General features: G+C 42.2%; 1 protein-coding gene across 1 annotated transcript in view; it reads left to right on the top strand.

The window, feature by feature from the left end:
- Window positions 1–12,560, top strand: part of LOC121067794 (dystonin-like) — a 301,338-nt gene that overhangs the window by 134,657 nt on the left and 154,121 nt on the right. Inside the window, 1 exon segment of the mRNA XM_040552644.1 lies at window positions 2,890–3,056. Within this exon segment, the coding sequence (XP_040408578.1) occupies window positions 2,890–3,056 (167 nt within the window).

The raw sequence follows: 12,560 nt of genomic DNA, 5'->3' as shown, positions 1-12,560 counted from the left end.
TCCATGCTCAAAGAACAAATGTCTTCTACTAATGGATTGTAGTGGGTTGGTTTGCTAGGTTTGTGGGATATCTGAGTGAAATTTGTACAACAAAAAATTTGATTGCCCCTAACTATTTTCAGTTCCAGTATTCCTTAATTTAATACTTCTTTTCTTTCCTGTGATAAATGATACTATAAATATAAAATATTGCATAGCTAGTAGAAAAATATCTATACTGTCATTATTTGTGTATGAAAGGGAAGACGTGTTCTCTCTGATACCCTGTTTTCTGGGAGTAGTATTTTATTTGTTAAGTGTTATGAGTTAACAGAGTGTCCTGCAAACTACAGCTCCTATTTGTAAGCATAAGAAAATACAGCTCTTTGACTCACTGTTTCCCTCCTTTGTATTTTTACACTTTTAAAATATGAATTCAGTGTTTATAACCAAGTCTGAAATCTTAGCCTTAGAATCTGAAATATTTTAATTAAGAAACAGAAGTTCTTAGGTTGTTACAGATCTAAAGCTAATAATATTAGTGTTCCTTAACCTGCGTTGAGAGGGGCTACTTCCGTGAGTATAAAACAACTTTAGTTTTTGAAGCCAGTGTAGTCTGTTCCTTTTTCTTCAGCTGGCCAACTAGGCTGTGAAATGGTAACTCAGAGGATATTTGATCAAAATCCTATTGATCTTAGGGTAATGAGCTAAATTCATGCTTTAGCCATCCAGAACTTGGACTGAAAACTTGCTTAGTGGGTATCTTTCAGGAGAACTGCTCTCCTTCTGTCTGTGACCATAGCTACAAATGCTGTTTACGTGTAATAACAGATACAAGCATGACCTTCAGAAATTGCCTTGATATCTGAAATCACTTTCTGCTGGAGGAATCTAACATGCACTCAAATATGCTGTGTTTGCACTCTGCCGTTGGAAATGTACATAGCCAACACAGTTCAATTAACCGTGAAGGAGGCCAAAGGTTTGAACGTAGCGGCAAGGAATGGCCATTAGCAAATTGCATTGCTCACTTGCTTATGTTAAAATTTATTGAAAAATGTGATTCTTAAAGGTTACACACAGAGGGCTTTCTGAAAAAGACAGGAAAAAAATATCGCTTTTATTTTTTGTTAGACATCTGGCACTTCCAGATGACATCATCTCTTTCAGAAGCGTTGGCCGGATAAGTGGTAAATGCTTGACTTCATTTACATTGTGGTCTGGTTGTTCTGTCATGAATAGAAACTAAAGCTACTGAAAAAATATTTGGTTTGCTTTCTTGCTTTGAAGTACCATGGAATAAAGGTAACCAAAAGAAAGGAACTTTTACACTGAGGATGAATTTCATAGAGTTTTACAAGAAAATTTTCAAAGAGATTTTAAGTTGGTCTTTTGCCACGTTGCTTTCCCTGTTGATTCAGATTTAAGACTCATACATCCTATACTTCCTGTGATTTCATGTAGTAAATATTCCATGCAGCACTTTGACACCTAAAGATTTATGAACAATCACAGCTGCAAGTGTTTCTCTTCAGTGTTTTAAACAAAGAAAGGGTTTTTTTTCCTTTGATTTTTCTTAAAAATGGTCAGTGTTGAAGCCGTGGACATTAGGAAGCAAAACTGCTCTTGCTTATTTGGAGGCTATTTATGGGCTAGTTTAACAGTTAAGATTTTTGCTTTCTAGCAGGGGTTATCTGTATCCTTCCCTTACCTTGAGCCACCAGATATGATGGCCTTTGATAAGTATCTGAAGAACTGGTTTCACAACTTGGGATTTTGTTGATACTTAGTTAGAAAATAATTGAAGTTAATTTGTTCCCTACATTAAACTTAAAATTTACCAGGTGGCTGTAAATGCTCATCATCCCCTGAAAGTGTGAAATGTGGTTCAAGCATGGTAACTTTATTGCCCTGACATCTGCAGGTCTCTTCCTTTTGTCCCCTGCCTCCTAGTGCTTCCCACCACCTCCTGGTAGGTGTTGAGTAGCACCACTAGGAAAGCTGCATCTCTTTGTTCCTGCCACTGGGTCCTGTGTGGCTCTAATGGGAGAAAGAAACTGTAATTTGCAGCCTGGCCTGTCTGAATTCCCCCAGGAAGATCCCAGATGGAAGAAACCTTTGAATTCAGAGATTTCAAGGCCAGGAAGCGTCATTATGACCATCTACGAGAAAATAGTATTTGTATGTAAAATTACCGGTGCTTTCCAGCTTTCCTGCTTTGTCTGACACAAAGATGGTAATACTTAGAGAATACAAAACCAAATCCTCTATATCTGGGGTAAAATTTTCAGTTAGAATCTTTCAATCATTCCTAAAATGTTTCTTGGAAAATGTTTTCTTAAAATCATTCATGTCATTTTTAATGTTAATGACTGTTTTGTCACTGAACTGCTGAATATAATTTAACCTGTATTAAGAGAGAAACAGTTAGTTATTTTAGCTAAATAAAATACGTATAATATGTATGGTATAAATATGGATATTATGTAGGTGTGATTATCTACATATAGCACATATTGTATTATATGTAATTATATAACATTTATGTATAATGGGTATAACATATAAAAATAGATTATTGTTCACATTATCAGCATAAAGTAGACATATTTAAGTATTTCTCATTGTGTAAGAGTATTATAGTGTCCCCAGAAATTGAGGCTGAGAATTGGCTGACGAGAATGGTGATACTACACCCTTTGTATTTCATAATGAAGACACCAAGAGTGTATAGGGATATGACAAGAAATAATATTAACTTAGTATGTGAATAATTATATTCATTTATGATGATATATGCAGATGCCAAAGAAAGAAAAATATTCACTACTGAAGAGTGTTTTTCTGCAATCCTTTAAATACTATTGAGTATTATATGTAATTGTAATACTTACATTAATTGTATTTTAGATATCTGATATCCACGTTACTGGAGAGTCAGAGGACATGTCTGCTAAAGAGAGATTGCTCCTGTGGTCGCAGCAGACAACTGAGGGTTATGCTGGAATCCGTTGTGAAAATTTCACTACCTGCTGGCGTGATGGAAGATTATTTAATGCCATCATTCATAAATACAGGTAAGTGCTCCATTTGTTCTCTTGAGAAATATTAATTACAATATTATAATGTACATAGAGCTCTGTGGTTTCTGCTTGTAATAGCACCGTGGCTGTGGAGATGGCAGTGTCCCTTCCTGGGCAGTCCCTTGCTTCTAGCAGCCAAAAGATGCCTCATTAGTCCTTTGGTGTCCCTCATTCTTCAGAGGTGAGCCCCCACAAATCCTACACATCTTAACATGGGGCACCTCCAACTGAGCAGAGTGTCCCTTTGGTCATACTGTAACATCAAGGTACAGGCAGGGTCAAGGCAGAGCTAAACACCGCAGGCCAAAACTGCACTGCTAACGAAGGCCCTCAAACTACTGAGATATGCCTTATGACACGAGATACGTCTTAATTCCCCATGTTCTTCTCCATTTGACTCTACTGTTCCTCTGGAGCTGAGTGCTTCTGCACTGTTTCTGCTTGGAGCTCAGGTTACTCTAAGATGAGTCTCCTAGAAAATGGCAGGGCATTCTCCTGGAAAATGGGACCAGTTGGCTTGAATGCTCCCAGTCTGAGAAGGGCATTGTGCTGCTACTTGCTCTCTCTTTCCATACTTTTGTGACCCCGTTCTTGTAAACAGGTATTGGTAAAACCATTGGTGGCTGCAGGTAGAAGCTAGGTCAACTTACTTAAACACTAAATCAATGTTGTGGTTTAGCCCGGCTGGCAGCTAAACACCACACAGCCGTTTGCTCACCCTCCCCCCTCCCTCTCTGGGATGGGGGAGAGAAATGGGAAAGTGAAGCCTGTGAGTTGAGATAAAGACAGTTTATTAAGACAGGAAAAATAATAACAACAATAATAATAATAGTATTAATAATAATAATGTGTACAAAATAAGTGATGCACAATGCAATTGCTCACCACCCGCTGACCGATGCCCAGCCTATCCCCGAGCAGCCGCCCCCCCCACCTTCACCCGGCTAGCCACCCCTATATATTGTTCAGCATGACGTCAGATGGTATGGAATACCCCTTTGGCCAGTTTGGGTCAGCTGTCCTGGGTCTGTCCCCTCCCAGCTCCTGCTGCACCCCCAGCCTGCCCGCTGGCAGGACAGAGCGAGAAGCTGAAAAGTCCTTGGCTTGGTGTAAGCACTGCTCTGCAACAATTAAAACATCAGCATGTTATCAGCGCTCTTCTCCTCCTAATCCAAAACATAGCACCCTACCAGCTACTAGGAGGAAAATTAACTCTGTCCTAACTGAAACCAGGACAATCAACTTACTTAAAATCCAGTTGAAGATGTCTACTGATGAGAGGAGGTGTCATCTGGATTCTAAGTAAGAACAGGTGTCTCTTCTTAAAGCTGACTTTGGCATCAGAGCTCAGCAGAGGAACAAGATTTAAGCAACTTTGCTCAGCGTTCCTTCCTCTTGGTGGCATCATGCTGTATTTGTATATTTGTTTGCTCCTGACTTGAACAAGGAGGTTCGGAGGTTTGTGTGTTAAAGGACCACACAGGGGAGAGTCTTCTGGCCACTGGGCTAATTAACATGAACAGATTCATCCCTCACTTGTAAGGCTTCCAACTTCTGGGTTTTATTACAGCATGCGTAAAGAGTTTGTGCAGTATGTGATTGGGTATATCTTAAGCTTGAGAGTATGGGGTTTCCTTGGTATAATGCTGAAGGAGTGTCCGAAATAAAACACATCAAATTTGGCTCTCTCTAGTGCAGATTTACTTGTTTCTTGGATTTCCTGTTGTGGGACCACTTGGTTCACCACAGTAGGAAGCCTAGGAAGAGCCAGCATGCATGCAGTGTCGGGACTAAGAGGACTAAAGTAAAATGGGAGACAGATGAGTCAAGCAGATGCGTCCTATTCCCCAAGCACTGTGTAGAGAGGCTGCAAGCATAACATAACGCTCTGAGTCCCGGGGAAGGTAGCTGTGGCAGTGCATAACTTTTAGGCAATATGAAGTTGCATCTGAATCAGTGAATTGTTTTTCTAACTAATGCTTCTGTTCTGGGTAGCCAGTGAGGGAGGAGATGCGTGCCAACAAGCAAGTCTTCTTTTAGTAACATTGGCAAGACAAAGGGAAATAACTGGCAAGGGACTGGGCTGTTTTACTTCAGGACAGAGCAGCCAAAAGAATGAATAGCACAGGCAACTGCTTGAAAAAATAAACAGTTTGAAAGATACAGAGAGAGGGGAGGAAAGGAAAGAGCATAGTAAGGTGGGATAAGAAAAAATATTTCCCAGAACTTCAGAGACTTGTACCAGGTCTTCATATGCAGAGCAGCATAGCCCTTACAGCTTAGCAACTAGTAGTTGTGGTACAGATCAATTAGTAAATAATTAAACCTTGAATTCTTTCCTCCAGCTGTAGAAATGTTAATGCTTCAGGGTATTACTGACTACCTGCAGTTGCTCTGCTGGAATACTGTTTTTGGCAGTGCTCTGAGAGTTCATTCACAGCTTTTCAGCTGAGAAAAACAGGCACCTTTGACAGAAGTGCTTTGCATCAAGCACACAATTCAGTGGCTGAGGTTCAGTGTCTCTTGAGCAAGAGTCCCCATTTTGCATCCTTCTATGTCAGTGTCCATTTAGTTTCTCCTGTTCCTGTAAACATATCGTCTATACCTAAGGATAGTGTGTCCTTCACAGGAATGTTTACAGTCCTTATCTGATGTCTTTTTTGCTCTGAGAGGTTATAGTCCTTGGACTCAGTCCTCTTGTTGATGAAATCAATGAGATTCTTCCACTGATTTCATTGAGCTTCTATGTTTCTTTCCTTCGCAGTTTTGTGTCATTAAAATAGAGATAATAATTTCCAGCTATTGCTCACAAGATAGGAATGGTCTTCCCAAACAGTCGCCTGGTATTTTTAAACTACAGTGTTTTATTCCAGAGAATAAAATAAACTTAGCTTATGTTCAGATTGATAAGTAGGTTAAATGCTAACAAATGCACATATTTCTAGCTGTGGTTGTCCATATGCTCTTTTTGTCTGTTTTAGTACCTCCCAGCCTCCGTTTTGCAGATCACAGGTGGTCTCAGGAGTTAGGCTGTGTGTTCTGCAGATGCTGCTGGCTGGGGCTGGCACGCGCCAGGGCAGAGAAGCTCCAGGCACCAGTACGTGCTGGGGGCTGTGCGGCTGGAAAGCAGCTTTGCAGAAAGGACCTGGGGGTCCTGGTGGACACCAAGTTGAACATGAGCCAACAATGGGCCCTTGCTTCTGAGAAGGCTAGTGGTATCCTTGGCTGCATTAGGCAAAGTGTTTCCAGCAGTTTTGAGGGTGGTGATCCTTCCCTTCTACTCAGCGCTGGTGAGGCCACCTCTGCAGTCCTGTGTCCAATTCTGGGCTGCCCAGTGCAGGAGAAACATGGAGCTCTTGGAGAGAGTCCAACGAAGGTCCCCTAAGATGATGGAGGGCCTGGAGCACCTCTGCTATGAGGAAAGGCTGAGAGAGCTGGGACTGTTCCATCTAGAGGAGGCTCAAGGGGGAGACCTTACCAATGACTATAAATACTTGAAGGGAACGTGCCAACAGATGGAGCCAGGCTCTTTTCCGTGGTGGCCAGTGCCAAGACAAGGGGCAGTGGGCATAAACTGGAACACAGGAGTTGCAGGCTGCACATCAGGAAGCACTTCTTCGCTGTGTGGGTGATGGAGTTCTGGAACAGGTTGCCCAGGGAGGTTACGGAGTCTCTTTCTTTGGAGATATTCAAAGGCCACATGGTCATGGTCCTGGGCAACCTCCTGTAGATGTCTCTGCTTGTGCAGGGGGTTGGACCAGATGACTTCCAGAGGTCCTTTACAACCTCAACCCTTCTGTGATTCTGTGCTCCAGACAGTGGGGTGAGGCTGTGGTGCTGACACCTCAGAGCTCCCTGTGGGCATGGGGTGCTCCTGGAAAGCACGTGTATCAGCCACAGTGCAACGTGGCAGCTCCTCCTGTGCCAGGTATGCTGTGCTCACCGGAGATACCTCTGCCTTATGCAGCTGCCCCACCCTGGGCTAGGAGGAATGTCAGCTTACAGCAGGCGCTAGATGAATCAGCTAGATGAATGGGGCTCCTCAGCAGGAATATGACTGCAGGAATATGACAGGGATTGTGTTCAGAGCCCTGCTGCCATCACTGAGAGGCCTTCCTGGATGTGCTTTTGAGGACCTGAACCATATGGCTCCAACATTATCACTGCAGTTGGTCATCCATGAGGTTAGGAGATGTTGCTGTTTAGTTCTAGGCGACAGGGAACTGGAGTGGCAGGTTAGAATTATTTCCTGTCTAGGCATAAGTGAATTTTTAAATTTCAGGTGTGCACAGCTTCAGTACTTCCCAACGCTGCCAAGGGCTGGGCAGGGAGCTGAGCTGTGAATCAGTTGCCAGCAGGCAGGGAGTCTCCCCTCCGTGGGGCTGAGAGCACTTCACGGAAAGTGAGAAGTGTTTTGTTTGGGTTGCTGATAGCAGTCTACATTTTTTTCCTCCCAGCTGAGGATCCCGGCACCTTTTGGTAGAAATCATTTAAGATTCATGTTGCAGAAATGCAGGAAATGATGCATGGATTTACCATGGCTCCCTACTTCCACCACAGTGCATGGGAAAAGCAGGGTAAGCCTGACATTTCCCTGGCATGACTAACTTCCCTCTGCAGCACCTCAGATGCGTTCAGCAGGCTGATGTGCTGCAGCTGGGCAAGCTGGATTCCTCCTTCTCCCTGCCCAGTGCTCACCCACAGCCATGCCGGCAGTGCTCTTCTTTCCATGAGGAGCCTGTGGACGCGGGCAGTGTGCATGTGCCAGATCACGCACACGTGAGTTAGTTATACTTTGGAAGAATATATAGAGCTTCCATTTTAAAATATCCTGTATGTGATTAAAACCCTGGGAAATTAATGGGGCTTCTGGCTGGCTTCAAGAACTGCCTCAGAGCTCCACTGCAGGTCCTAGGTTTTGCTTTTCATGTTCTTCTTCTGTGTGAATATTTGTTTTTACACAGAAAGACCAAACATAATTATCAAACTAATAGTTTTAATACTGAACTATATGATGTTTGTTGATTATATGCTTTTATTTAAATGTATCAGCTTTCAGGCTGTTTTTTGAACCTCCACAGCTTTCTTGAATGTGATCAGGTCCATTAGGAAAAGTCACACATAAGTCCAAGAGACTCAAGAAAATTCTGTATGTCTCATCTGTTACGTAATTGGCCTTTTATAGCTTAATTTTTCATTGAAGACGTGTGTTATTTGCTTCAGTGTATTGTGTTGGAAGAAATCTGACTTCAGGCAGTTTAAAAAGTACGTGATGTTTCTTTCATACCATCTCATCATACGTAGCAAAAACCTGTAAACCAGACTTCAAAGTTGAAGCTGACTTTAATCAGCACATACTGCCCAGATTTTCCCAAAGATACTGCTGTGTATACACTTGAATCTTGGTCTTGCATATCTAGACACTAGACTGTGCTTTAGGTAAATGCTCTTGATTTGTGTTTTCATTTTCTTGTGTACGTGCCTGTCTCCCAGGACGAAGAAATACTCATTTGTAGAACTGTACCTTCTTGTTAAGATACATAGAAACAGTTGGTGTCTGTAGAGAATGAACTATACTCCTCTTTCATTACGAGTTGTATATCAGATTGGAGCTAATCATCTAAATTATAGATCTACATTATACTTTGAAGATACGTGTGTTATAAAGCAAATGAAATTCTAATGAAAAGTCACCAGGAGTGACATCAAAGTACCAAGCTGCTTTTTTTGACCTCAGACATACCTGAGCCACTGGTGCACAAAAACTGCAGGCAATTTCTGTTATAAAGTGTCTGAAAATAGAAGAAGTTAAGAAACAGCGAAAATAATAGCTGAATTATATGAAATTTATACTCCATAGCACCTATAGACACTTTGTTAGTGGTAGCTACCAGTACTCAGAAAACACTGACATGGTTACAGACCAGTTCATATTACTTTCTAAGGAAAAAAATGAAGTACAGAGGTTGGAAAAAAAGATTTAATGTCAGGCATGCACCATATTTGTAAAAATCAATGCATTCCTTTCTATATTTATGTTTTTAAGTTTTAGTCTCAGGTGTTGGGTTTGTTCCAGCAAATAAATTGGGTCCAGACCATGCTGTCTGACCCAATGGTGCATCATACAACATGGCTACAAATTCTCTCCACTACACCCACACAGGGAGCAACCTCCTGAGAGCAGTCCTAGAATCATAGGATCACAGAATATCCTGAGTTGGGACTCAAGAATCATCGAGTCCAGCTCCTGGTTCCAGACAGGACCACTTAAAAATTGAACCCTGTGTCTGAGAGCGTTGTCCAAACACTTCTTGAGCTCTGAGAGGTTTGTCGCTGTGCCCACTGCCCTGGGGAGCCTGTCCCGGTGTCCAACCACCCTCTGGGTGAAGAACCTTTCCCTAACACCCAGCCTGACCCTCCCCTGTCCCAGCTCCATGCCGTTCCCTCAGGTCCTGTCGCTGTCCCCAGAGTGCAGAGCTCAGCGCCTGCCCCTCCGCTCCCCTCGTGAGGGAGCTGCAGGCTGCCATGAGGCCTCCCCTCAGCCTGCTCTGCTCTGGGCTGAACAAACCAAGGGACCTCAGCTGCTCCTCATATGTCTTCCCTTCTAGACTCTTCCGCACCTGTAGTTCTCCTTTGGACACTAATAGTTTTATGTCCTTCTTATATCGTGACACCCAAAACTGCACACAGTACTGGAGGTGAGGCTGCACCAGAGCAGTGTGGGACAGTCACTTCCCTCCACCAGCTAGTGGTGCTGTGCCTAATACACTCCAGGACATGACTGTCCCTGTTGGCTGCCAGGTCACACTGCTGGCTCATATTCGACTTGCTGTTGACCAGAACCCCCAGAACTGATGTGTAGTTAGGGTTGCCCTGTTCCAGGTGCAGAACCCGGTACTTGCTCTTGTTAAACATCATATTGTTGGTGATTGCCCAGCTCTCTAATCTGTCAAGGTCTCTTAGTGCAAGGCCTCTCTACCTTTGATGGAGTCAACATCTCCTCCCAGTTTAGTGTCATCCACAAACTTACTCAGTATACCTTCAAGTCCTACATTGAAGTCGTTTATGAAAACATTGAAGAGAACTGGCTCTAAAATGGAGACCTGGGTCAGTGTTGTCCCTTGAACTGTGCCCAAGTATTGCCCGGGAGAATGCACGTTGGCACAGGCCAGGGTCATGCTACGGGAAGGACCAGGAATTCAAGAGTTACAGGCCCTTGATCTGGCCTCTTTATGCTCTTAGAGCAGACATGTCCAGTTATGTCTGCATTTTGCCCTTAAATGAGTTTCAACAACCATACAAATGAAAAGATACTGATTAGGAAAAGATAGGGATAAACTGAATTCTTAAAACTTGGTGATTAGGGCAGGCAGCAATTCTGATGAACAGGCTTGCAGCACACACGTAAAGGGTTTGAGACGATAAAAAAGCAAGGTTATTTCATATACTTCTATGCAAAGACCTCATTCATACAGTTGTCTACAAATTTTGCCACAACATAACAGCTAAGTATTAGATAAGCTCCAAGAGAAGGAAAGCAGTGATACGTAGTTTAAAGAGATGCAGTTTGAGCGCAAGTTAGAAGAAAAATGTTTTTTACTCCTTTTTTTTTTTAGAGAAATGCAAGGATCTGATTGAAAGGGACCTTTGGTAATGGTAAACTTTATGCAAGATCTTAATCACAGAATCATAGAATAACAGTGTTGGAAGGGACACACAAGGATTATCGAGTCCAACTCCTGTGTTCTCAGAGGACCACCCAAAAAAACCCTAAGTTTACCTGTGCCCTGTGCCTAAGCTTCTAAGTTGCATGTGATTTAGAGAGTGAAGAGGAAATGGTTATTATCCCAAAATGAAAAAAGGAACAGAGGCTAACAGTGATTGCTGCATAGACAGAGATTGCAACAGATACTTCTTGTGGAAGAAGCAGTAGTGGAGAAGGAGGAATGCAAGCTGCACTGAACAGCGTGTCGCAAAAAGAAGTAGCAGTGTGACTGCTCCATAAATGCTAAATAAAGTAAGAGGCTAATTTGGCATGATCACAGCAATTTTCTTGGAAACAGTACAATAATAACTCTATACTTTGAAAATTACGAAGTGGATGTTTATCAGTATGTGGCATAGCACAGAGTGAGCTAGATTCCTGTGTGTGAAACAACTGTTCTGGTTTAGGACAAAGCTGTTTTCAGCCTTACACGGGACAATATGACTTGTATGTATAGCTAAGTGAACACTAAGCCCCTGGATGGCAGCGGGTATGGCATCCCTCTGATGTTAAAACATGTTGCAGCAGATCAGGTACTGACATGAATACATTCCTTAAGGGGAGGGATAGTGCTACCTCAATTTGCAGTAACATGTTGAGCACTCCTGGGGGAATAAATGTGAAAGAAACTAAATATTACACAGTATCAGGGCTTAAAATGCTAGGGGATATGTTTTAAATAAAGAGATTAGTTGCTTCTGCTAGTTTTGGCTTGCCATTTTGTAAAGTGTGATTTATTGTTACCCACCTTAACAAAAGAAAATGTCAGTTTGGTTGTGTTTGCCCTCCACCATTGTTCAGAAATGTGCCTGCTACTGTTTTTAAGGGTTTTTTGTTACATAGGAGAAACTAGTTGGCATTAAGACTTGGCAATTTGGGAAAAGATGAACAGCATTTAGGATAATTAAAGATATGGACAAAGAGATGTTTGTTTAATGTTATTTTCCTGAGTATTCATGTGCACGTAGCTAATGGTTTTAGAAATATCAAGTAACCTCAGCTACAATTTTAATTGAAGGCACTCAGAAAAAATTGGGATGGCTACTGGTAGAAGTTGCATTAAAACAGTACTGGAAACTAGCCTGCAAATTTAACATCATGTGTTGTGGTGATGTTTAGCCTTCATGGGTTCTAGATGGAAGACTTCCAGGCAGTGAGTTGATTAACTAAGAATGACACTTAAAATGATCCCTCTGTATGTTGTTGCTGGGTCCTACTGCGAAGCAGCAGCTGAAGAAAGATAACTTTAATTTTGCAGCAACTGAAACAAAGTCATATCGGGATGAAGTCAAAGCTTTTTTTATTTTTGGCAAAATGAAGTAAGTGACAAATAAAGTTCTGGATTGAAAAGACAATATCTGGTTCAGGTTTCATGTCTCCTACTCTTTGATCAGTAAAGAACCAGGGACAACTTACGGCATCAGAAGCCTTTGTCCAAAAGTCCATGGCGTCTGAGCAGTGATGGTGTATGTACTTACAATAAAACGGAGAGGTCTTGGTTTCTGGCAATGCTTTTGACCAAACTTGTGGCACATGGAGAATGGTTGCTTCCAAGGCAGGATGGCACAAGGAGTCTCTGGAAAATCTTGGTTTGAACTCACTGCGGTAACTCACCCTTCTTCTGTGTTGATAACTGTATTAATCCCATGGCAAACTAATGTGCCAGACAGTCACCATCAGGGTCTGGAAGGAGTTTTCTCACCAAACAGGAGAGAAAATCATTTGGTTGGTTT

This window comes from Cygnus olor, chromosome 3, assembly GCF_009769625.2.
Source record: "Cygnus olor isolate bCygOlo1 chromosome 3, bCygOlo1.pri.v2, whole genome shotgun sequence".
In the NCBI taxonomy this organism is placed as follows: Eukaryota; Metazoa; Chordata; class Aves; order Anseriformes; family Anatidae; genus Cygnus; species Cygnus olor.
Note: the sequence above shows the minus strand (reverse complement) of the source record. Positions and strands in the feature narration are given on the sequence as shown.